The 27,294-nt window shown below is 49.3% G+C and overlaps 1 protein-coding gene across 4 annotated transcripts in view; it reads right to left on the minus strand.

The window, feature by feature from the left end:
- The window catches only part of LOC124034708 (BMP-2-inducible protein kinase-like), a 478,039-nt gene that overhangs the window by 30,061 nt on the left and 420,684 nt on the right, over positions 1 to 27,294 (minus strand). For 3 of the 4 annotated variants that reach the window (XM_046348185.1, XM_046348184.1, XM_046348183.1), the window contains exons 2-7: positions 23,186 to 23,304; positions 19,654 to 19,759; positions 18,619 to 18,761; positions 13,753 to 13,874; positions 10,721 to 10,802; positions 10,203 to 10,335 (exon numbers count right to left, since the gene is read on the minus strand). In XM_046348185.1, the coding sequence (XP_046204141.1) occupies positions 10,203 to 10,335; positions 10,721 to 10,802; positions 13,753 to 13,874; positions 18,619 to 18,761; positions 19,654 to 19,759; positions 23,186 to 23,304 (705 nt within the window). Of the gene's footprint in view, positions 1 to 10,202; positions 10,336 to 10,720; positions 10,803 to 13,752; positions 13,875 to 18,618; positions 18,762 to 19,653; positions 19,760 to 23,185; positions 23,305 to 27,156; positions 27,292 to 27,294 lie in introns of those variants that run through there. The other variant, XM_046348186.1, reaches the window with a different exon arrangement.

Here is a 27,294-nt window from a genome sequence, read left to right on the forward strand (position 1 = left end):
ACTATAACCTGGAGTAGAGGTGGGGAATAGAGGGACATATAGTTTACTATAACCTGGAGTAGAGGTTTGACATATAGTTTACTATAACCTGGAGTAGAGGGGACATATAGTTTACTATAACCTGGAGTAGAGGTGGGAGTAGAGGGGACATATAGTTTACTATAACCTGGAGTAGAGGTGGGAGTAGAGGGGACATATAGTTTACTATAACCTGGAGTTGAGGTGGGAGTAGAGGGGACATATAGTTTACTATAACCTGGAGTAGAGGTGGGAGTAGAGGGGACATGTAGTTTAATATAACCTGGAGTAGAGGGGACATATAGTTTACTATAACCTGGAGTAGAGGGGACATATAGTTTACTATAACCTGGAGTAGAGGTGACATATAGTTTACTATAACCTGGAGTAGAGGTGACATATAGTTTACTATAACCTGGAGTAGAGGTGACATATAGTTTACTATAACCTGGAGTAGAGGGGACATATAGTTTAATATAACCTGGAGTAGAGGGGACATATAGTTTACTATAACCTGGAGTAGAGGTGGGAGTAGAGGGGACATATAGTTTACTATAACCTGGAGTAGAGGGGACATATAGTTTAATATAACCTGGAGTAGAGGTGGGAGTAGAGGGGACATATAGTTTACTATAACCTGGAGTAGAGGGGACATATAGTTTAATATAACCTGGAGTAGAGGTGGGAGTAGAGGGGACATGTAGTTTACTATAACCTGGAGTAGAGGGGACATGTAGTTTACTATAACCTGGAGTAGAGGGGACATGTAGTTTACTATAACCTGGAGTAGAGGGGACATGTAGTTTACTATAACCTGGAGTAGAGGGGACATATAGTTTAATATAACCTGGAGTAGAGGGGACATGTAGTTTAATATAACCTGGAGTAGAGGTGGGAGTAGAGGGGACATGTAGTTTAATATAACCTGGAGTAGAGGGGACATATATTTTACTATAACCTGGAGTAGAGGGGACATATAGTTTAATATAACCTGGAGTAGAGGTGGGAGTAGAGGGGACATATAGTTTACTATAACCTGGAGTAGAGGTGGGAGTAGAGGGGACATATAGTTTACTATAACCTGGAGTAGAGGTGGGAGTAGAGGGGACATATAGTTTACTATAACCTGGAGTAGAGGTGGGAGTAGAGGGGACATATAGTTTACTATAACCTGGAGTAGAGGTGGGAGTAGAGGGGACATATAGTTTACTATAACCTGGAGTAGAGGTGGGAGTAGAGGGGACATATAGTTTCCTATAACCTGGAGTAGAGGAGACAGTTTACTATAACCTGGAGTAGAGGTGGGAGTAGAGGGGACATATAGTTAATATAACCTGGAGTAGAGGGGACATATAGTTTACTATAACCTGGAGTAGAGGGGACATATAGTTTACTATAACCTGGAGTAGAGGTGGGAGTAGAGGGGACATATAGTTTCCTATAACCTGGAGTAGAGGAGACATAGTTTACTATAACCTGGAGAAGAGGTGGGAGTAGAGGGGACATATAGTTTACTATAACCTGGAGTAGAGGTGGGAGTAGAGGGGACATATAGTTTACTATAACCTGGAGTAGAGGGGACATATAGTTTACTATAACCTGGAGTAGAGGGGACATATAGTTTACTATAACCTGGAGTAGAGGTGGGAGTAGAGGGGACATATAGTTTACTATAACCTGGAGTAGAGGGGACATATAGTTTACTATAACCTGGAGTAGAGGGGACATATAGTTTACTATAACCTGGAGTAGAGGGGACATATAGTTTACTATAACCTGGAGTAGAGGGGACATATAGTTTACTATAACCTGGAGTAGAGGGGACATATAGTTAATATAACCTGGAGTAGAGGGGACATATAGTTTACTATAACCTGGAGTAGAGGTGGGAGAAGAGGGGACATATAGTTTACTATAACCTGGAGTAGAGGTGGGAGTAGAGGGGACATATAGTTTACTATAACCTGGAGTAGAGGGGACATATAGTTTACTATAACCTGGAGTAGAGGGGACATATAGTTTACTATAACCTGGAGTAGAGGGGACATGTAGTTTACTATAACCTGGAGAAGAGGGGACATATAGTTTACTATAACCTGGAGTAGAGGGGACATGTAGTTTAATATAACCTGGAGTAGAGGGGACATATATTTTACTATAACCTGGAGTAGAGGGGACATATAGTTTACTATAACCTGGAGTAGAGGTGACATATAGTTTCCTATAACCTGGAGTAGAGGAGACATAGTTTACTATAACCTGGAGTAGAGGTGGGAGTAGAGGGGACATATAGTTTACTATAACCTGGAGTAGAGTGGGAGTAGAGGGGACATATAGTTTACTATAACCTGGAGTAGAGGTGGGAGTAGAGGGGACATATAGTTTACTATAACCTGGAGTAGAGGGGACATATAGTTTACTATAACCTGGAGTAGAGGGGACATATAGTTTAATATAACCTGGAGTAGAGGTGGGAGTAGAGGGGACATATAGTTAATATAACCTGGAGTAGAGGGGACATATAGTTTCCTATAACCTGGAGTAGAGGAGACATAGTTTACTATAACCTGGAGTAGAGGGGACATGTAGTTTAATATAACCTGGAGTAGAGGGGACATATATTTTACTATAACCTGGAGTAGAGGGGACATATAGTTTACTATAACCTGGAGTAGAGGTGGTTTACTATAACCTGGAGTAGAGGGGACATATATTTTACTATAACCTGGAGTAGAGGGGACATATAGTTTACTATAACCTGGAGTAGAGGTGACATATAGTTTACTATAACCTGGAGTAGAGGGGACATATAGTTTACTATAACCTGAGAGGTGGGAATAGAGGTGACATATAGTTTACTATAACCTGGAGTAGAGGGGACATATAGTTTACTATAACCTGGAGTAGAGGTGGGAGTAGAGGGGACATATAGTTTACTATAACCTGGAGTAGAGGTGGGAGTAGAGGGGACATATAGTTTACTATAACCTGGAGTAGAGGTGGGAGTAGAGGGGACATATAGTTTACTATAACTGGAGTAGAGGTGGGAGTAGAGGGGACATATAGTTTACTATAACCTGGAGTAGAGGGGACATATAGTTTACTATAACCTGGAGTAGAGGGGACATATAGTTTACTATAACCTGGAGTAGAGGGGACATATAGTTTACTATAACCTGGAGTAGAGGGGACATATAGTTTACTATAACCTGGAGTAGAGGGGACATATAGTTTACTATAACCTGGAGTAGAGGTGACATATAGTTTACTATAACCTGGAGTAGAGGTGACATATAGTTTACTATAACCTGGAGTAGAGGGGACATATAGTTTAATATAACCTGGAGTAGAGGTGGGAGTAGAGGGGACATATAGTTTACTATAACCTGGAGTAGAGGGGACATGTAGTTTACTATAACCTGGAGTAGAGGTGGGAGAAGAGGGGACATATAGTTTACTATAACCTGGAGAAGACGGGACATATAGTTTACTATAACCTGGAGTAGAGGTGGGAGTAGAGGGGACATATAGTTTACTATAACCTGGAGTAGAGGGGACATATAGTTTACTATAGCCTGGAGGAGAGGGGACATATAGTTTCCTATAACCTGGAGTAGAGGAGACATAGTTTACTATAACCTGGAGTAGAGGGGACATGTAGTTTAATATAACCTGGAGTAGAGGGGACATATAGTTTACTATAACCTGGAGTAGAGGTGGGAATAGAGGTGACATATAGTTTACTATAACCTGGAGTAGAGGTGGGAGTAGAGGTGACATATAGTTTACTATAACCTGGAGTAGAGGGGACATATAGTTTACTATAACCTGGAGTAGAGGTGGGAGTAGAGGGGACATATAGTTTACTATAACCTGGAGTAGAGGTGGGAGTAGAGGGGACATATAGTTTACTATAACCTGGAGTAGAGGTGGGAGTAGAGGGGACATATAGTTTACTATAACCTGGAGTAGAGGTGGGAGTAGAGGGGACATGTAGTTTAATATAACCTGGAGTAGAGGGGACATATAGTTTACTATAACCTGGAGTAGAGGGGACATATAGTTTACTATAACCTGGAGTAGAGGTGACATATAGTTTACTATAACCTGGAGTAGAGGTGACATATAGTTTACTATAACCTGGAGTAGAGGTGACATATAGTTTACTATAACCTGGAGTAGAGGGGACATATAGTTTAATATAACCTGGAGTAGAGGGGACATATAGTTTAATATAACCTGGAGTAGAGGTGGGAGTAGAGGGGACATATAGTTTACTATAACCTGGAGTAGAGGGGGTTTACTATAGCCTGGAGAGAGGGGACATATAGTTTACTATAACCTGGAGTAGAGGTGACATATAGTTTACTATAACCTGGAGTAGAGGTGACATATAGTTTACTATAACCTGGAGTAGAGGGGACATATAGTTTACTATAACCTGGAGTAGAGGTGGGAGTAGAGGGGACATATAGTTTACTATAACCTGGAGTAGAGGGGACATGTAGTTTACTATAACCTGGAGTAGAGGGGACATGTAGTTTACTATAACCTGGAGTAGAGGGGACATATAGTTTAATATAACCTGGAGTAGAGGGGACATGTAGTTTAATATAACCTGGAGTAGAGGTGGGAGTAGAGGGGACATGTAGTTTAATATAACCTGGAGTAGAGGGGACATATATTTTACTATAACCTGGAGTAGAGGGGACATATAGTTTAATATAACCTGGAGTAGAGGTGGGAGTAGAGGGGACATATAGTTTACTATAACCTGGAGTAGAGGTGGGAGTAGAGGGGACATATAGTTTACTATAACCTGGAGTAGAGGTGGGAGTAGAGGGGACATATAGTTTACTATAACCTGGAGTAGAGGGGACATATAGTTTACTATAACCTGGAGTAGAGGTGGGAGTAGAGGGGACATATAGTTTCCTATAACCTGGAGTAGAGGAGACAGTTTACTATAACCTGGAGTAGAGTAGAGAGGGGACATAGTTAATATAACCTGGAGTTTAGTTTATATAACCTGGAGTAGAGGGGACATATAGTTTACTATAACCTGGAGTAGAGGTGGGAGTAGAGGGGACTATAACCTGGATATAGTTTACTATAACCTGGAGTAGAGGGGACATATAGTTTACTATAACCTGGAGTAGAGGTGGGAGTAGAGGGGACATATAGTTTACTATAACCTGGAGTAGAGGGGACATATAGTTTAATATAACCTGGAGTAGAGGTGGGAGTAGAGGGGACATATAGTTTACTATAACCTGGAGTAGAGGGGACATATAGTTTACTATAACCTGGAGTAGAGGTGGGAGTAGAGGGGACATATAGTTTACTATAACCTGGAGTAGAGGTGGGAGTAGAGGGGACATATAGTTTACTATAACCTGGAGTAGAGGGGACATATAGTTTACTATAACCTGGAGTAGAGGGGACATATAGTTTACTATAACCTGGAGTAGAGGGGACATATAGTTTACTATAACCTGGAGTAGAGGGGACATATAGTTTACTATAACCTGGAGTTGACATATAGTTTCCTATAACCTGGAGTAGAGGAGACATAGTTTACTATAACCTGGAGTAGAGGTGGGAGTAGAGGGGACATATAGTTTACTATAACCTGGAGTAGAGGTGGGAGTAGAGGGGACATATAGTTTACTATAACCTGGAGTAGAGGTGGGAGTAGAGGGGACATATAGTTTACTATAACCTGGAGTAGAGGTGGGAGTAGAGGGGACATGTAGTTTAATATAACCTGGAGAAGAGGTGACATATAGTTTACTATAACCTGGAGTAGAGGGGACATATAGTTTACTATAACCTGGAGTAGAGGGGACATGTAGTTTAATATAACCTGGAGTAGAGGGGACATATAGTTTACTATAACCTGGAGAAGAGGGGACATATAGTTTAATATAACCTGGAGTAGAGGTGGGAGTAGAGGTGACATATAGTTTACTATAACCTGGAGTAGAGGGGACATATAGTTTCCTATAACCTGGAGTAGAGGAGACATAGTTTACTATAACCTGGAGTAGAGGTGGGAGTAGAGGGGACATATAGTTTACTATAACCTGGAGTAGAGGTGGGAGTAGAGGGGACATATAGTTTACTATAACCTGGAGTAGAGGGGACATATAGTTTACTATAACCTGGAGTAGAGGGGACATATAGTTTACTATAACCTGGAGTAGAGGTGACATATAGTTTAATATAACCTGGAGTAGAGGGGACATATAGTTTAATATAACCTGGAGTAGAGGGGACATATAGTTTACTATAACCTGGAGTAGAGGTGACATATAGTTTACTATAACCTGGAGTAGAGGGGACATATAGTTTAATATAACCTGGAGTAGAGGTGGGAGTAGAGGGGACATATAGTTTACTATAACCTGGAGTAGAGGGGACATGTAGTTTACTATAACCTGGAGTAGAGGTGGGAGTAGAGGGGACATATAGTTTACTATAACCTGGAGTAGAGGGGACATATAGTTTAATATAACCTGGAGTAGAGGTGGGAGTAGAGGGGACATATAGTTTACTATAACCTGGAGTAGAGGGGACATGTAGTTTAATATAACCTGGAGTAGAGGGGACATGTAGTTTACTATAACCTGGAGTAGAGGGGACATGTAGTTTAATATAACCTGGAGTAGAGGGGACATGGATAAGAGCGTCTGCTAAATGACTTAAATGTAAATGTAAATGTAGTTTAATATAACCTGGAGTAGAGGTGGGAGTAGAGGGGACATGTAGTTTAATATAACCTGGAGTAGAGGGGACATATATTTTACTATAACCTGGAGTAGAGGGGACATATAGTTTAATATAACCTGGAGTAGAGGTGGGAGTAGAGGGGACATATAGTTTACTATAACCTGGAGTAGAGGTGGGAGTAGAGGGGACATATAGTTTACTATAAACTGGAGTAGAGGTGGGAGTAGAGGGGACATATAGTTTACTATAACCTGGAGTAGAGGTGGGAGTAGAGGGGACATATAGTTTCCTATAACCTGGAGTAGAGGAGACATAGTTTACTATAACCTGGAGTAGAGGTGGGAGTAGAGGGGACATATAGTTTAATATAACCTGGAGTAGAGGGGACATATAGTTTACTATAACCTGGAGTAGAGGGGACATATAGTTTACTATAACCTGGAGTAGAGGTGGGAGTAGAGGGGACATATAGTTTACTATAACCTGGAGTAGAGGGGACATATAGTTTAATATAACCTGGAGTAGAGGTGGGAGTAGAGGGGACATGTAGTTTACTATAACCTGGAGTAGAGGGGACATATAGTTTACTATAACCTGGAGTAGAGGTGGGAGTAGAGGGGACATGTAGTTTACTATAACCTGGAGTAGAGGTGGGAGTAGAGGGGACATGTAGTTTACTATAACCTGGAGTAGAGGGGACATGTAGTTTAATATAACCTGGAGTAGAGGTGGGAGTAGAGGGGGTAGTTTACTATAACCTGGAGTAGTAGTTTACTATAACCTGGAGTAGAGGGGACATATAGTTTACTATAACCTGGAATAGAGGGGACATATAGTTTACTATAACCTGGAGTAGAGGTGGGAGTAGAGGGGACATGTAGTTTACTATAACCTGGAGTAGAGGGGACATATAGTTTACTATAACCTGGAGTAGAGGGGACATATAGTTTACTATAACCTGGAGTAGAGGGGACATATAGTTTACTATAACCTGGAGTAGAGGGGACATATAGTTTACTATAACCTGGAGTAGAGGGGACATATAGTTTACTATAACCTGGAGTAGAGGGGACATGTAGTTAATATAACCTGGAGGAGAGGGGACATATAGTTTACTATAACCTGGAGTAGAGGGGACATATAGTTTACTATAACCTGGAGTAGAGGTGGGAGTAGAGGGGACATATAGTTTACTATAACCTGGAGTAGAGGGGACATATAGTTTAATATAACCTGGAGGAGAGGGGACATGTAGTTTACTATAACCTGGAGTAGAGGGGACATATAGTTTACTATAACCTGGAGTAGAGGGGACATATAGTTTACTATAACCTGGAGGAGAGGTGGGAGTAGAGGGGACATATAGTTTACAATAACCTGGAGTAGAGGTGGGAGTAGAGGGGACATATAGTTTAATATAACCTGGAGTAGAGGGGACATATAGTTTACTATAACCTGGAGTAGAGGGGATATATAGTTTACTATAACCTGGAGTAGAGGGGACATATAGTTTACTATAACCTGGAGTAGAGGGGATATATAGGGAGTAGAGGGGACATATAGTTTACTATAACCTGGAGTAGAGGGATATATAGTTTACTATAACCTGGAGTAGAGGGGATATATAGTTTACTATAACCTGGAGTAGAGGGGACATATAGTTTACTATAACCTGGAGTAGAGGGGATATATAGTTTACTATAACCTGGAGTAGAGGGGACATATAGTTTACTATAACCTGGAGTAGAGGGGACATATAGTTTACTATAACCTGGAGTAGAGGGGACATATAGTTTACTATAACCTGGAGTAGAGGGGACATATAGTTTACTATAACCTGGAGTAGAGGGGATATATAGTTTACTATAACCTGGAGTAGAGGGGACATATAGTTTACTATAACCTGGAGTAGAGGGGACATATAGTTTACTATAACCTGGAGTAGAGGGGATATATAGTTTACTATAACCTGGAGTAGAGGGGATATATAGTTTACTATAACCTGGAGTAGAGGGGACATATAGTTTACTATAACCTGGAGTAGAGGGTAGTTTACTATAACCTGGAGTAGAGGGGACATATAGTTTACTATAACCTGGAGTAGAGGGGTGTTTACTATAACCTGGAGTAGAGGGGACATATAGTTTAATATAACCTGGAGTAGAGGGGACATATAGTTTAATATAACCTGGAGTAGAGGGGACATATAGTTTACTATAACCTGGAGTAGAGGGGATATATAGTTTACTATAACCTGGAGTAGAGGGGACATATAGTTTACTATAACCTGGAGTAGAGGGGACATATAGTTTACTATAACCTGGAGTAGAGGGGATATATAGTTTACTATAACCTGGAGAAGAGGTGGGAGTAGAGGGGACATATAGTTTAATATAACCTGGAGTAGAGGTGGGAGAAGGCATGTACATTTTTCCATTGGTTACAGAGTGAACCGTAAAGGGTCTGAAATAGATCACTACCTCTGTACATCCAACATCCCCAGAGGTAAAACACAGTTCGCCACCAGGTGGAGCTGTTGACTAATATTTGTACTGAAGGACGAACAGTGGGTGTGTGAAGAATGAACGACAGTCTGATTGAGTTTACACATCAGAAAAACATTCACGGGACAATGGTCAATGTGGTTGAATTATTATACTGATTAACAGCTTTGTGTTGCTGAGGGACAAGGCAGATGGACTTACTGATTGACAGCTTTGTGTTGCTGAGGGACAAGGCAGATGGACTTACTGATTGACAGCTTTGTGTTGCTGAGGGACAAGGCAGATTGACTTACTGATTGACAGCTTTGTGGGTGGTGTGTTGCTGAAGGACAAGGCAGATGGACTTACTGATTGACAGTTTTGTGGGTGGTGTGTTGCTGAAGGACAAGGCAGATGGACTTACTGATTGACAGTTTTGTGGGTGGTGTGTTGCTGAGGGACAAGGCAGATGGACTTACTGATTGACTGCTTTGTGGGTGGTGTGTTGCTGAGGGACAAGGCAGATGGACTTACTGATTGACAGCTTTGTGTTGCTGAGGGACAAGGCAGATGGACTTACTGATTGACAGCTTTGTGGGTGGTGTGTTGCTGAAGGACAAGGCAGATGGACTTACTGATTGACAGTTTTGTGGGTGGTGTGTTGCTGAGGGACAAGGCAGATGGACTTACTGATTGACAGCTTTGTGGGTGGTGTGTTGCTGAAGGACCTACTGATTGACAGTTTTGTGGGTGGTGTGTTGCTGAGGGACAAGGCAGATGGACTTACTGATTGACTGCTTTATGTTGCTGAGGGACAAGGCAGATGGACTTACTGATTGACTGCTTTATGTTGCTGAAGGACAAGGCAGATGGACTTACTGTTTGACAGCTTTGTGTTGCTGAGGGACAAGGCAGATGGACTTACTGATTAAGCAGTGTGTTGCTGAGGGACAAGGCAGATGGACTTACTGATTAAGCAGTGCAACTTGAAGGAGAATTTGGAATGGTCTGGAACCACAAAGGTTCCCTCACATATGGCGACTTGACTCTCCCCGAACGGGAGCGAGAAGAAACACAGCTTGTACAACAAGCAACCAAGAGCCTGAAACAGAAGAAACACAGTAAACACAGCTTGTACAACAACCAAGAGTAAGGTGACCATTTTGACAAACTAAGAAGCGTTAAAAACAGTATATTTCTAATCTTCTCCTTGTAGTGAAGTGCTAACATTGAATATGAGTTAAAATACAGGAGTCTAAATGTCTCTGGTTGAAAAGTTAAATTAATTTAAAGTTTCATAAAAGCTGTTCCAAACCCCCCCCCAGGTTTCCGTACACCCCCCGCAGGTTTCCGTACACCCCCGCAGGTTTCCGTACACCCCCCCAGGTTTCCGTACACCCCCCCCCCCCCCAGGTTTCCGTACACCCCCCCCCAGGTTTCCGTACACCCCCCCAGGTTTCCGTACACCCCCACAGCTCTAAACTCACCCATATATCAGCCTTGGTGGTAATGGCCTTCCCTGCGTACACGTTGATCATCTCTGGAGCTCGATAAGACAGGGTCGTGTACCTACACACAGGAAGTGGTCAGGGTCAAAGGTTATTTATGCAGTTATGGTATGTATGTAAGAGTGGTACTACTGCTGAGAAGGATGGTTGGGCATCTCCGGCGCGGCCCACGCTTGGATTGCGTCCTACCTGACAGGTCGCTCCTACCAGGTGGCGTGGCGAGAATCTGTCTCCTCACCACGCGCTCTCACCACTGGTGTCCCCCAGGGCTCTGTTCTAGGCCCTCTCCTATTCTCGCTATACACCAAGTCACTTGGCTCTGTCATAACCTCACATGGTCTCTCCTATCATTGCTATGCAGACGACACACAATTAATCTTCTCCTTTCCCCCTTCTGATGACCAGGTGGCGAATCGCATCTCTGCATGTCTGGCAGACATATCAGTGTGGATGACGGATCACCACCTCAAGCTGAACCTCGGCAAGACGGAGCTGCTCTTCCTCCCGGGGAAGGACTGCCCGTTCCATGATCTCGCCATCACGGTTGACAACTCCATTGTGTCCTCCTCCCAGAGCGCCAAGAACCTTGGCGTGATCCTGGACAACACCCTGTCGTTCTCAACCAACATCAAGGCGGTGGCCCGTTCCTGTAGGTTCATGCTCTACAACATCCGCAGAGTACGACCCTGCCTCACACAGGAAGCGGCGCAGGTCCTAATCCAGGCACTTGTCATCTCCCATCTGGATTACTGCAACTCGCTGTTGGCTGGGCTCCCTGCCTGTGCCATTAAACCCCTTCAACTCATCCAGAACGCCGCAGCCCGTCTGGTGTTCAACCTTCCCAAGTTCTCTCACGTCACCCCGCTCCTCCGTTCTCTCCACTGGCTTCCAGTTGAAGCTCGCATCCGCTACAAGACCATGGTGCTTGCCTACGGAGCTGTGAGGGCAACGGCACCTCAGTACCTCCAGGCTCTGATCAGGCCCTACACCCAAACAAGGGCACTCCGTTCATCCACCTCTGGCCTGCTCGCCTCCCTACCACTGAGGAAGTACAGTTCCCGCTCAGCCCAGTCAAAACTGTTCGCTGCTCTGGCCCCCCAATGGTGGAACAAACTCCCCCACGACGCCAGGACAGCAGAGTCAATCACCACCTTCCGGAGACACCTGAAACCCCACCTCTTTAAGGAATACCTAGGATAGGATAAGTAATCCCTCTCACCCCCCCTCCCTTTAAGATTTAGATGCACTATTGTAAAGTGACTGTTCCACTGGATGTCATAAGGTGAATGCACCAATTTGTAAGTCGCTCTGGATAAGAGCGTCTGCTAAATGACTTAAATGTAAATGTAATGTAAATGGATGGCACCCCCTACGTAGTGCACTACTGCTGAGAAGGATGGCACCCCCTACGTAGTGCACTACTGCTGAGAAGGATAGCACCCCCTACGTAGTGCACTACTGCTGAGAAGGATGGCACCCCCTACGCAGTGCACTACTGCTGAGAAGGATGGCACCCCCTACGCAGTGCACTACTGCTGAGAAGGATGTGCACTACTGCTGAGAAGGATGGCACGCAGTGCACTACTGCTGAGAAGGATGGCACCCCCTACGTAGTGCACTACTGCTGAGAAGGATGGCACCCCCTACGCAGTGCACTACTGCTGAGAAGGATGGCACCCCCTACGCAGTGCACTACTGCTGAGAAGGATGGCACCCCCTACGTAGTGCACTACTGCTGAGAAGGATGGCACCCCCTACGTAGTGCACTACTGCTGAGAAGGATGGCACCCTATGTAGTGCACTACTGCTGAGAAGGATGGCACCCCCTACGTAGTGCACTACCCTACGTAGTGCACTACTGCTGAGAAGGATGGCACCCCCTACGTAGTGCACTCCTGCTGCTAGGCACCTCTGGGGGGGGGGGTTGTTGTATATGACCAATATACCGGTTCTTAGACACGACGCATCGCAGGGTGCCCGGAAACAGCCCGTTACCGTGGTATATCGGCCATAAATCACAACCCCCCACCAGAGGTTGCCTTAATGCTGTTATAAACCGGTTACCTAAGTATTTAGAGCAGTAAAAATACATGTTTTGTCATACGGTCTGATATACCACGGCTGTCAGCCAATCAGCATTCAGAGCTCGGCTGTCAGCCAATCAGCATTCAGAGCTCGACCCATACAGTTTACTTGTTGGTCCATCAGCCACTGTGGCAGGTAGGTATATAAAAATCTACCAGCCACTCAGAATTATTTTATTACTGGCCAAAATATTTTGTTGCCACTAAAATTACACCAACAAAATGAATGAGTATGTTTTCTAAAACAAATGTATTACTAGCAAGAAGTAAATGTGGTTTTTATATCGTTTAATTACATTTTTTTCATGACCAGAATATTTTTAAACAAAAACAACACACATTGTCACCTGCCCCTTTAAGGGCGGGAGGTTACCGTGGGAGGTTACCGTGGGAGGTTACCGTGGTAACACTGTGCCCTGTGAGATTGAGAGTCTGAATAGCGCCAGTGTAGTCTTCTCTTCACTAGCGGTTGAAAACTCAACCATTGAAGAAAATCAACCTGGCTTGTGAACAATGCAACATAAACAGACCAAGAAACACGAGGACAAAGCCTCACTTCAGTCGACTTTCCTTCCCAGTGAATTAGACCAACTTGTATGGCTGTGTACCACGCCTCTAAACAACAACGACTAATCTTTCATTCAGCTCTTCACGTGCTCACAGCCCCCCCCCCCCCCCCAAACAGGCAGGAAGGTGTTCTTAATGTTTTGTCCAGTCCTAACTGGAACTAAAGCAAATAGGAGGGGATCTGTGGGACAGTTCACATGACATGACATGCGGTGCGCTCTAGTTACACAGGCACATGGAAGACAATCACCTGGGTTCACACACACGTCACCTCACCCCCCCCCACCGAACTCACGTCACCTCACATCCCCCCCCCCCACCGCAATCACGTCACCTCACCCCCCCCCCCCACACACTCACTTCCTGATTTCGTCCTCCACAGCAGTCACTCCGTCTTTATGTGGAAGCAGCACTTTGAGAGAAGCACTTCCAAAATCACACAGAACATAACTCCCATTATCACTCAGGAGGATGTTCTCTACCTGGAACAGAGACAGAGGAGGGAGGGGGAGACAGAGGAGGGAGGGGGAGACAGAGGGGGACAGAGGAGGGAGAGGAGGGGGGGAGACAGAGGAGGGAGGGGGAGACAGAGAGGAGGGAGGGGGGGAGACAGAGGAGGGAGGGGGAGACAGAGGAGGGAGGGGGAGACAGAGACAGAGGGGAGGGGGAGACAGAGGAGGGAGGGGGAGACAGAGGAGGGAGAGGGGGGAGACAGAGGAGGGAGGGGGAGACAGAGGAGGGAGGGGGAGACAGAGGAGGGAGGGAGACAGAGGAGGGAGGGGGAGACAGAGGAGGAGGGGGGGAGGGGGAGACAGAGGAGGGAGGGGGAGACAGGGAGGAGGGAGGGGGGGAGACAGATGAGGGAGGGGGAGACAGATGAGGGAGGGGGAGACAGGAGGAGGGGGGAGGGAGGGAGGGGAGACAGAGGAGGGAGGACAGAGGGAGGGGGAGACAGAGGAGGGAGGGGAGACAGAGACAGAGGAGAGGGGAGACAGGAGGGAGAGAGAGAGGGAGGAGACAGAGGAGAGGGGGGAGACAGAGAGGAGGGGAGACAGAGGAGGGAGAGGGGAGACAGAGGAGGGAGAGGGGAGACAGATGAGGGAGAGGGGAGACAGAGGAGGGAGGGGAGACAGACAGAGGAGAGGGAGAGGGAGACAGATGAGGAGACAGGGAGGGGAGACAGATGAGGGAGGGGAGACAGAGGAGAGACAGAGAGGAGACAGAGGACAGAGAGAGAGAGGAGACAGAGGAGAGAGAGAGGAGACAGAGAGAGGAGACAGAGGAGAGAGAGAGGAGACAGAGGAGAGAGAGTGAGGAGACAGAGGAGAGAGAGTGAGGAGACAGAGGAGAGAGAGAGGAGACAGAGGAGAGAGAGAGGAGACAGAGGAGAGAGAGTGAGGAGACAGAGGAGAGAGAGTGAGGAGACAGAGGAGAGAGAGTGAGGAGACAGAGGAGAGAGAGTGAGGAGACAGAGGAGAGAGAGTGAGGAGACAGAGAGACAGAGAGAGAGAGTGAGGAGACAGAGGAGAGAGAGTGAGGAGACAGAGGAGAGAGAGAGAGACAGAGGAGAGAGAGAGGAGACAGAGGAGAGAGAGAGGAGACAGAGGGGGAAGAGAGAGGGGAGACAGAGGGGGAAGAGAGAGGGGAGACAGAGGGGGAAGAGAGAGGGGAGATATAAATATTATTGTCAGCATGACAGAAACTTTAAGCTCTAGGATATAACATTGTCCTGGTGAAGTAGCTGCATTTCCCCAGAGGCTGGCCAGTAAAACGGCAGTTTATTCACCAGTAGTGGACAGACTGGCCAATAGAGAACCAGTTTATTCACCAGTAGTGGACAGACTGGCCAATAGAGAACTAGTTTATTCACCAGTAGTGGACAGACTGGCCAATAGAGAACCAGTTTATTCACCAGTAGTGGACAGACTGGCCAATAGAGAACCAGTTTATTCACCAGTAGTGGACAGACTGGCCAATAGAGAACCAGTTTATTCACCAGTAGTGGACAGACTGGCCAATAGAGAACCAGTTTATTCACCAGTAGTGGACAGACTGGCCAATAGAGAACCAGTTTATTCACCAGTAGTAGACAGACTGGCCAATAGAGAACCAGTTTATTCACCAGTAGTGGACAGACTGGCCAATAGAGAACCAGTTTATTCACCAGTAGTGGACAGACTGGCCAATAGAGAACCAGTTTATTCACCAGTAGTGGACAGACTGGCCAATAGAGAACCAGTTTATTCACCAGTAGTGGACAGACTGGCCAATAGAGAACCAGTTTATTCACCAGTAGTAGACAGACTGGCCAATAGAGAACCAGTTTATTCACCAGTAGTGGACAGACTGGCCAATAGAGAACCAGTTTATTCACCAGTAGTGGACAGACTGGCCAATAGAGAACCAGTTTATTCACCAGTAGTGGACAGACTGGCCAATAGAGAACCAGTTTATTCACCAGTAGTGGACAGACTGGCCAATAGAGAACCAGTTTATTCACCAGTAGTGGACAGACTGGCCAATAGAGAACCAGTTTATTCACCAGTAGTGGACAGACTGGCCAATAGAGAACCAGTTTATTCACCAGTAGTGGACAGACTGGCCAATAGAGAACCAGTTTATTCACCAGTAGTGGACAGACTGGCCAATAGAGAACCAGTTTATTCACCAGTAGTGGACAGACTGGCCAATAGAGAACCAGTTTATTCACCAGTAGTGGACAGACTGGCCAATAGAGAACCAGTTTATTCACCAGTAGTGGACAGACTGGCCAATAGAGAACCAGTTTATTCACCAGTAGTGGACAGACTGGCCAATAGAGAACCAGTTTATTCACCAGTAGTGGACAGACTGGCCAATAGAGAACCAGTTTATTCACCAGTAGTGGACAGACTGGCCAATAGAGAACCAGTTTATTCACCAGTAGTGGACAGACTGGCCAATAGAGAACCAGTTTATTCACCAGTAGTGGACAGACTGGCCAATAGAGAACCAGTTTATTCACCAGTAGTGGACAGACTGGCCAATAGAGAACCAGTTTATTCACCAGTAGTGGACAGACTGGCCAATAGAGAACCAGTTTATTCACCAGTAGTGGACAGACTGGCCAATAGAGAACCAGTTTATTCACCAGTAGTGGACAGACTGGCCAATAGAGAACCAGTTTATTCACCAGTAGTGGACAGACTGGCCAATAGAGAACCAGTTTATTCACCAGTAGTGGACAGACCTTGTTATGTTGACACTTTATTTTCGCTCACAGCAGAGAGATGCCAAGACTGAAGGGACGTGAGAGAAGTCTGGGGTTTATTCACCAACAGACTGGCCAATAGAGAACCAGTTTATTCAGTTGGACAGAGCCAATAGGCCCTTCATGGTTGTGGACAGTCTGGGGTCCAGTTTATTCACCAACCAGAGCCAATAGAGGTCAGTTTATTCACCAGAACCCTTGTTATGGACACCCTTCATGGTTGTGAGGTCTGGGGTCTGCTCACCAACCAAGAGAGAGGTCAGTTATAGAGCCCATGGCCCTTCATGGTTGTGAGGTCTGGGGTCCGCTCACCAACCAAGAGAGAGGTCAGTTATAGAACCCATGGCCCTTCATGGTTGTGAGGTCTGGGGTCCGCTCACCAACCAAGAGAGAGGTCAGTTATAGAACCCATGGCCCTTCATGGTTGTGGGGTCCGCTCACCAACCAAGAGAGAGGTCAGTTATAGAACCCATGGCCCTTCATGGTTGTGAGGTCTGGGGTCCGCTCACCAACCAAGAGAGAGGTCAGTTATAGAACCCATGGCCCTTCATGGTTGTGAGGTCTGGGGTCCGCTCACCAACCAAGAGAGAGGTCAGTTATAGAACCCATGGCCCTTCATGGTTGTGAGGTCTGGGGTCCGCTCACCAGCCAATAATTCACAAAAATGGGATCAACACCAAATTGAGACTCTGCATGTAGAATTATGCACAAATATCCTCAGTGTACAACGTAAAACACCAAATAATGCATGCAGAGCAGTGTTAAGCCGATACCCACTAATTATCAAAATCCAGAAAATAGACGTTAAATTCTACAACCACCTAAAAGGAAGCGATTCCCAAACCTTCCATAACAAAGCCATCACCTACAGAGAGATGAACCTGGAGAAGAGTCCCCTAAGCAAGCTGGTCCCGGGGCTCTGTTCACAAACACAAACACCCCACAGAGCCCCAAGACAGAAACACAATTAGACCCAACCAAATCATGAGAAAACAAAAAGATAATTACTTGACACATTGGAAAGAATTTACCAACAACAAAAAACAGAGTAAACTAGAACGTTATTTGGCCCTAAACAGAGAGTACACAGTGGCAGAATACCTGACCACTGTGACTGACCCAAACTTAAGGAAAGCTTTGACTATGTACAGACTCAGTGAGCATAGCCTTGCTATTGAGAAAGGCTGCCGTAGCCTGTCTTCTCTTGAGAGCCATGTCTGCCTATGTGCTGAAGGGCTGAAGGAGGAAGAGGGATGAGAGTAGGAAAGGGGTGAAGGGGGATGACAGTAGGAAAGGGGTGAAGGGGGATGACAGTAGGAAAGGGGTGAAGGGGGATGACAGTAGGAAAGGGGTGAAGGGGGATGACAGTAGGAAAGGGGTGAAGGGGGATGACAGTAGGAAAGGGGTGAAGGGGGAAGAGGGATGACAGTAGGAAAGGGGTGAAGGGGGAAGAGGGATGACAGTAGGAAATGGGTTAAGGGGGAAGAGGGATGACAGTAGGAAAGGGGTGAAGGGGGAAGAGGGATGACAGTAGGAAAGGGGTGAAGGATGAGAGTAGGAAAGGGGTGAAGGAGGAAGAGGGATGAGAGTAGGAAAGGGGTTAAGGGGAAAGAGGGATGACAGTAGGAAAGGGGTGAAGGAGGAAGAGGGATGAGAGTAGGAAAGGGGTGAAGGAGGAAGAGGGATGAGAGTAGGAAAGGGGTTAAGGGGGAAGAGGGATGACAGTAGGAAAGGGGTGAAGGGGGATGACAGTAGGAAAGGGGAAGAGGGATGACAGTAGGAAATGTGTGAAGGGGAAGAGGGATGAGAGTAGGAAAGGCGTGAGGGAGGAAGAGGGATGAGAGTAGGAAATGGGTGACAGATATGGACAGGAGGAAGAGGGATGACAGTAGGAAAGTGGTGAGGGAGGAAGAGGGATGAGAGTAGGAAAGGGGTGACGGATGAGGACAGGAGGAAGAGATGAGTAAATCTCTTACCTTCAGGTCCCTGTGTATGACAGGGGTTCTACACTGATGCAGCCTGGCCACAGCCTCACAGGTATCAGTGAAGACGGACAACACCTCCGGCTCCGTAAACCCTATATGGAGACGCTGGTTCATCTGCTTCACTACCTGACCAGCTGGAGGGGGGGGGGGGGTACGAGGAGATAGAGGGAGGAGGGAGAGAGGGAACGAGGAGAGAGAGGGAATGAGGAGAGGGAGGAGGGCGAGTGAACGGGAGAGAGGGAGGAGGGCGAGTGAACGGGAGAGAGGGAGGAGGGCGAGTGAACGGGAGAGAGGGAGGAGGGCGAGTGAACGGGAGAGAGGGAGGAGGGCGAGTGAACGGGAGAGGGGGAGGAGGGCGAGTGAACAGGGAGAGGGGGGAGGAGGGCGAGTGAACGGGAGAGAGGGAATGAGGAGAGGGAGGAGGGCGAGTGAACGGGAGAGAGAGGGGAGAGGGGGAGGAGGGGCGAGTGAACGGGAGAGGGGAGGAGGGGGAACGAGGGGAGGAGTGAACGGGAGAGGGGGAGGAGGGCGAGTGAACGGGAGAGAGGGAATGAGGAGAGGGAGGAGGGCGAGTGAACGGGGGAGAGAGGGGGAACGGGGAGGGGAGGAGGGCGAGTGAACGGGAGAGGGGGAGGAGGGCGAGTGAACGGGAGAGGGGGAGGAGGGCGAGTGAACGGGAGAGAGGGAATGAGGAGAGGGAGGAGGGCGAGTGAACGGGAGAGGGGAGGAGGGCGAGTGAACGGGAGAGAGGGAAGAGGGGGAGGAGGGCGAGTGAACGGGAGAGAGGGAATGAGGAGAGGGAGGAGGGCGAGTGAACGGGAGAGAGGGAATGAGGGAGGGGCGAGTGAACGGGAGAGAGGGTGAGGGACAAAGAGAGATTGTGTTTAAGTTAATTCTACTTTATTGGGTCAATATAAAAATCACAGGTCTGCTTGTTCAAATTTTCCAACCATCTCATGCTCAATAAAAAAATAATGACCGGTCCATTGTATTTAAAAAATCACAGGGGGAACCTATAACACCTACCTTTACAGTACTCCATGAGAATGAGCACCTCCCACACACTGTCCCCTACGGAGTTGATGGTAGAGTCCAGGTAGTTCACTATGTTCCTATGACCAGACAGCTCCTTCTGCAGAGGGGAAGAGCACAGACAGGGTGGACATTCATGAGAGGTCTATGCTCCTTGTAGGAGCTAAGAGCTTAAGTGAATTAGCATAAAACATCACTTAAAAACCGTCTCAAAATAGTCAAGTGTCCCTTTTAATACCTAGTGGTTAGAGCGTTGGACTAGTAACCGGAAGGTTGCGAGTTCAAACCCCCGAGCTGACAAGGTACAAATCTGTCGTTCTGCCCCTGAACAGGCAGTTAACCCACTGTTCCCAGGACGTCATTGAAAATAAGAATTTGTTCTTAACTGACTTGCCTAGTAAAATAAAGGGAAAAATAAAAAATAAATACCTGGGCAACGGCACACATTTCAGCAAATAAACGGCTGTTTAAAATCAACACCTAAAAGGAATAGTTTATGAGGTGATTTACAACATGTAATGTTTGATTTGTTACATTAAATAATTAGTAATGAAGTGAAAAAAAAATGTCAATCTGTGTTTAAAAATCGCCAGTAAAAAACTGCTAGCTAACAGGCAGCCAGGACAGCCAGAGAACCGCTAGCTAACAGGCAGCAAGACAGTCGGAGAACCGCTAGCTAACAGGCAGCTAGACAGTCGGAGAACCGCTAGCTAACAGGCAGCCAGAGAACCGCTAGCTAACAGGCAGCCAAGACAGTCGGAGAACCGCTAGCTAACAGGCAGCAAGACAGTCGGAGAACCGCTAGCTAACAGGCAGCTAGACAGTCGGAGAACCGCTAGCTAACAGGCAGCCAGGACAGCCGGAGAACCGCTAGCTAACAGGCAGGCAGGACAGCCGGAGAACCGCTAGCTAACAGGCAGGCAAGACAGCCGGCTAACAGGAGGCAGCCGGAGAACCGTTAGCTAACAGGCAGCTGGACAGCCGGAGAACCGCTAGCTAACAGGCAGCTGGACAGCCGGAGAACCGCTAGCTAAACAGCTAGACAGCCGGAGCAGCTAACAGGCATCCAGACAGCCGGAGAACCGCTAGCTAACAGGCAGCTAGACAGCCGGAGAACCGCTAGCTAACAGGCAGGCAGACAGCCGGAGAACCGCTAGCTAACAGGCAGCCAGACAGCCGGAGAACCGCTAGCTAACAGGCAGGCAGGACAGCCGGAGAACCGCTAGCTAACAGGCAGGCAGCGAGACAGCCGGAGAACCGCTAGCTAACAGGCATCGAGACAGCCGGAGAACCGCTAGCTAACAGGCATCGAGACAGCCGGAGAACTGCTAGCTAACAGGCAGCCAGACAGCCGGAGAACCGCTAGCTAACAGGCAGCCAGACAGCCGGAGAACCGCTAGCTAACAGGCAGCCGGAGAACCGCTAGCTAACAGGCAGCCAGAGAACCGCTAGCTAACAGGCAGCCAGAGAACCGCTAGCTAACAGGCAGCCAGAGAACCGCTAGCTAACAGGCAGGAGAACCGCTAGCTAACAGGCAGCCAGACAGCCGGAGAACAGGCAGCCAGAGAACCGCTAGCTAACAGACAGCCGGAGAACCGCTAGCTAACAGGCAGCCAGACAGCCGGAGAACCGCTAGCTAACAGGCAGCCAGACAGCCGGAGAACCGCTAGCTAACAGGCAGCCAGACAGCCGGAGAACCGCTAGCTAACAGGCAGCCAGACAGCCGGAGAACCGCTAGCTAACAGGCAGCCAGACAGCCGGAGAACCGCTAGCTAACAGGCAGCGAGACAGCCGGAGAACCGCTAGCTAACAGGCAGCGAGACAGCCGGAGAACCGCTAGCTAACAGGCAGCGAGACAGCCGGAGAACCGCTAGCTAACAGGCAGCGAGACAGCCGGAGAACCGCTAGCTAACAGGCAGCGAGACAGCCGGAGAACCGCTAGCTAACAGGCAGCTAGACAGCCAGAGAACCGCTAGCTAACAGGCAGCTAGACAGCCAGAGAACCGCTAGCTAACAGGCAGCGAGACAGCCGGAGAACCGCTAGCTAACAGGCAGCGAGACAGCCGGAGAACCGCTAGCTAACAGGCAGCTAAAACAGCCGACAACTGCTAGATAACTGGCAAGCACAAAAACAGTCATCCACTTTGAAAGCACAGAACCCTAGAAAGAGGCTGGTGGCCCCCTAGTGGCGTAAGTAAGAACTGACAGAAAAGCACAGTCAAAAGAGGAGAATAATTGTTGTCGAGGGAGTTTTCCCCCTTCTTTCAATTAGAAGCACGTCTATAATATGCGACTGTTGTGTTCAGGGATTTAAACAACAAAAACACCAGTCTACTAATTGAAGTTTTACAGTAAGTTTTACAGTAAGCTTTACAGTAAGCTTTACAGTAAGTTTTACAGTAAGTTTTACAGTAAGCTTTACAGTAAGTCATTACTCAGTGCTGCGTCTGACGTGCAGGTCTTTTGTTTCTTTATGTAGTTACTCTTTATTCGTCCTGTCAGAGACACGTCACCTCGACAGTCGTGTCTCGCTCCAGTGTGTGTGTGTGTGTGTGTGTCTCGCTCCAGTGTGTGTGTGTGTGTGTGTGTCTCGCTCCAGTGTGTGTGTGTGTGTGTGTGTCTCGCTCCAGTGTGTGTGTGTGTGTGTGTGTCTCGCTCCAGTGTGTGTGTGTGTGTGTCTCGCTCCAGTGTGTGTGTGTGTGTGTGTGTGTGTGTGTGTGTGTGTGTGTGTGTGTGTGTGTGTGTGTGTGTGTGTGTGTGTGTGTGTGTGTGTGTGTGTCTCGCTCCAGTGTGTGTGTGTGTGTGTCTCGCTCCAGTGTGTGTGTGTGTCTCCAGTGTTAAAGTCAGCACAGAGAAAGACACATAACATAACTGTTCAGTTACAGACGGGTCAGATATTCAGGGGGGGTTCAGGGGGTCAGATGTTCAGGGGGTCAGATGTTCAGGGGTCAGATGTTCAGGGGTCAGATGTTCAGGGGTCAGATGTTCAGGGGTCAGATGTTCAGGGGGTCAGATGTTCAGGGGGTCAGATGTTCAGGGGGTCAGATGTTCAGGGGGTCAGATGTTCAGGGGGTCAGATGTTCAGGGGGTCAGATGTTCAGGGGGTCAGATGTTCAGGGGGTCAGCAGTTCAGGGTAAAACAACATCTTGTCAATGTTCAACAACTTTCTTCCAGAGGCTTTCTTAGAGGTTGATACAGTTTACTGGAGGCATAGAAACCAGACAGTAAATCAAGACGCAAAACACACACACACACACAGGAGGACACAGGACACACACACAGGAGGACACACGCACAGGAGGACACACGCACAGGAGGACACACGCACAGGAGGACACGCACACACAGGAGGACACACGCACAGGAGGACACGACACACACAGGAGGACACGCACACACAGGAGGACACGCACACACAGGAGGACACGCACACACAGGAGGACACACAGGAGGACACACAGGAGGACACACACAGGAGGACACACACAGGAGGACACACAGGAGGAGGACACACACCACACACACCATAATAGTGATCTCTCTCTTGTAGATGTTGAGGTCAGGGACGTTGTTAACGTACATCCTCTTGAGAGCGCAGCGCATGCCACTGTGTGTCCTGGCCAGGAACACCACAGAGAACCCACCTGGAGAGGAGGACAGAGTGGTTAGCACCACACACACACACACACAGAGAACCCACCTGGAGAGGAGGACAACAGGGTGGTTAGCACCTCACACACACACACAGAGAACCCACCTGGAGAGGAGGACAACAGAGTGGTTAGCACCTCACACACACACACACACACAGAGAACCCACCTGGCGAGGAGGAGAACAGAGTGGTTAGCACCTCACACACACACACAGAGAACCCACCTGGCGAGGGGGAGAACAGAGTGGTTAGCACCTCACACACACACACACACACACACACACACACAGAGAACCCACCTGGCGAGGAGGAGAACAGAGTGGTTAGCACCTCACACACACACACACAGAGAGAACCCACCTGGCGAGGAGGAGAACAGAGTGGTTAGCACCTCACACACACACACACACACACACACACACACACACACACACACACACACACACACACACACACACACACAGAGAACCCACCTGGTGAGGAGAACAGAGTGGTTAGCACCTCACACACACACACAGAGAACCCACCTGGCGAGGGGGAGAACAGAGTGGTTAGCACCTCACACACACACACACACACACACACACACACACACACACACACACACACACACACACACACACACACACAGAGAGAGAACCCACCTGGCGAGGGGGACAACAGAGTGGTTAGCACCACACACACACACACACCACTGCCTTCAGCTGGTATTCAGACCCTGGACTTACTCCACATGTTTGTTGTGTTACAGCCAAATTGATTAAAATATACAATTACATAAATTATATATTTCGTTATTTTAAATGTCAATAAATTTGCAAGGTTTTCAAAAAAAATGTTGACACTTTATTAACGGATATTGTGTGTAGGTGAGAAAATCTATATTTAATACAATTTTGTGCTTGTGTTGTAGGTTAATGTCCTGCTGAACGGTGAATTTGTCTCCTAGTGTGTTTGAAAGCAGACAGACCAGGTTTAAAATCAGCTTCTCCATATGACACCTGTCAGTTGATTATCTTATTATTATCATCATCTTGGATAAATTCTCACCAACATGTAAGGATGTAAACAAATCTGTGCACCAAATTTTTTTGTTTTTTTTAAGAAATAAGTTTTTTGTGAGTACGAAAACATTTCTGGGATCTTTTATTTCAGCTCATGAAAGATGAAACCAACACTTTACATGTTGAGTTAATACGGTTTATGTCGCTTATTTGGAGATGTGATCATGTAGCCTTATCATCATCAACATCACGTAGTCTACAGCTAGGGTCACTAGTCCACGTGTGTTTCGCTCTCATTAGGGGACCGAGCGTGTGGCTTCAAAGACCCGGCGCAGGGCCGGAACAAAGCAGCGCCCCACAATGGCGTCCTTGTTGCCTAACACAAACACACGGCTCTCCGAGGGAGAGTCCTGCATCAAGGTAGAGTCCCACGTTTCCCTGTGTTTGACCCAACATTTATTAATATATTTATATAAGCCCGGCGGGTGGAATGAAAACAGTCTTTCAAGTCGCTGTTCAGAACAATTATATTGCAGGTTGGAAACAGTTTTAAATCAAGTTTATTTTTACCCAGGAGTTCCTCTGTGAACGGCGAGGCGGGCAGACAGACGGACGGGCGGGCGGGCAGACAGACGGACGGGCGGGCAGACAGACGGACGGGCGGGCGGGCAGACAGACGGACGGGCAGACAGACGGACGGGCGGGCAGACGGGCAGACAGACGGACGGGAGGGCAGACGGACGGACAGACGGGCGGGCAGACGGACAGACGGGCGGGCAGGGACAGACGGGCGGGCAGACGGACAGAGGGGCGGGCAGACGGACAGACGGGCGGGCAGACGGACAGACGGGCGGGCAGACGGACAGACGGGCGGGCAGACGGACAGACGGGCGGGCAGACGGACAGACGGGCGGGCAGACGGGCGGGCGGGGACGGGACGGGCGGGCAGACGGGCGGGCGGGGGACGGGCGGGCAGACGGGGGCGGGCGGGCAGACGGGGGCGGGCGGGCAGACGGGCGGGCGGGCAGACGGGCGGGCGGGCAGACGGGCGGGCGGGCAGACGGGCAGACAGACGGGCAGACGGACGGGCGGGCAGACGGGCGGGCGGGCAGACGGGCGGGCGGGCAGACGGGCGGGCAGACGGGCGGGCGGGCAGACGGGCGGGCGGGGCGGGCGGGCGGGCAGACGGGCGGGGCGGGCGGGCAGACGGGCGGGCGGGCAGACGGGACGGGCAGGGCGGGCGGGCAGACAGACGGGCAGACGGGCGGGCGGGCAGACGGGCGGGCGGGCAGACGGGCGGGCGGGCAGACGGGCGGGCGGGCAGACGGGCGGGCGGGCAGACGGGGCGGGCGGGCAGACGGGCGGGCGGGCAGACGGGCGGGCGGGCAGACGGGCGGGCGGGGCGGGCGGGCAGACGGGCGGGCGGGCAGACGGGGCGGGCGGGACGGGCGGGCAGACGGGCGGGCGGGCAGACGGGCGGGCGGGCAGACGGGCGGGGGCGGGCGGGCACGGGCGGGCGGGCAGACGGGGACGGGCGGGCAGACGGGCGGGCAGACGGGCGGGCGGGCAGACGGGCGGGCGGGCAGACGGGCGGGCGGGCAGACGGGCGGGGACGGGCGGGCGGGCAGACGGGCGGGCGGGGACAGACGGGCGGGCGGGCAGACGGGGACGGGCGGGCGGGCGGGCAGACGGGGACGGGCGGGCGGGCAGACGGGCAGACGGGCGGGCGGGCAGACGGGGACGGGCGGGCGGGCAGACGGACGGGCGGGGCAGACGGGCGGGCGGGCAGACGGGCGGGCAGACGGGGACGGGCGGGCAGGCAGACGGGCGGGCGGGCAGACGGGCGGGCGGGCAGACGGGCGGGCGGGCAGACAGACGGGCGGGCGGGCAGACGGGCGGGCGGGCAGACGGGCGGGCGGGGACGGGCGGGCAGACAGACGGGCGGGGGCAGACAGAGGTAGGCGGGCAGAGCAGTCACAGACGGGCAGACAGAAAGACGGGGCGGGTGGACGGGCGGGCAGACGGACGGGCAGACAGAAAGACGGGCGGGCAGACAGAAAGACGGGCGGGCAGACAGAAAGACGGGCGGGCAGACAGAAAGACGGGCGGGCAGACAGAAAGACGGGCGGGCAGACAGAAAGACGGGCGGGCAGACGCACGGGCGGGCGGGCAGACGGACGGGCGGGCAGACGGGCGGGCGGGCGGGCAGACGGGCGGGCGGGCAGACGGGCGGGCGGGCAGACGGGCGGGCAGACAGACGGGCGGGCGGGCAGACAGACGGGCGGGCGGGCAGACAGACGGGCGGGCGGGCAGACAGACGGGCAGACAGAAAGCAGTCACACAGCGAGAGTGGATCAGGGATCAGACCACCTATGCTGAAAACATCCTTACAATGTTTGTCCAAGAGCAGAGTTTATATTCTAGGAATCAGTAATCTAAACACCCGGCGATCACAGATCTTTGGGTAAAAACATTTTAGAAAAACTGTAAAACTCATTTGGTGTCGTGTTTTCTGGCTGGTCAAGTGAAATGTCTAGACACATTGGCTCGTGTTCTATTAAAAAGGCATAATTTATTTTCTTCTGTTATATAAAACATAATTCATTTTCTTGTTATATCATATCATGATTTATTTCATATTCCATCTGGATTTATTTTATTACAAAATAAGGGTCTCGGGAAATAAGTCTTGTTTGTTAATTTACAAAAACAAGGCTGTGTCATTGCACAGGCAAACACCACTGCTGAGACTACTGCCTTTGTAAAGATGTTCCCCGATATAATACAACCGGTTGATATCAACACAATGTCATTCATAGAGGAGAGAGAGGGGACTGACCGCAGTAGGAGTCAAGTCCATGTGGGCTAACAGCCTACATTCTAGATTGGCTTAGATCAGGTCTCAGATCCACAGGAGGCTGTGACAGGACAGAGGAGCACGATTCTCTCACCGCACATTCTGCTGAGGAGAAATTAG

Source organism: Oncorhynchus gorbuscha, linkage group LG04 (assembly GCF_021184085.1).
Source record: "Oncorhynchus gorbuscha isolate QuinsamMale2020 ecotype Even-year linkage group LG04, OgorEven_v1.0, whole genome shotgun sequence".
NCBI classification, from domain to species: domain Eukaryota; kingdom Metazoa; phylum Chordata; class Actinopteri; order Salmoniformes; family Salmonidae; genus Oncorhynchus; species Oncorhynchus gorbuscha.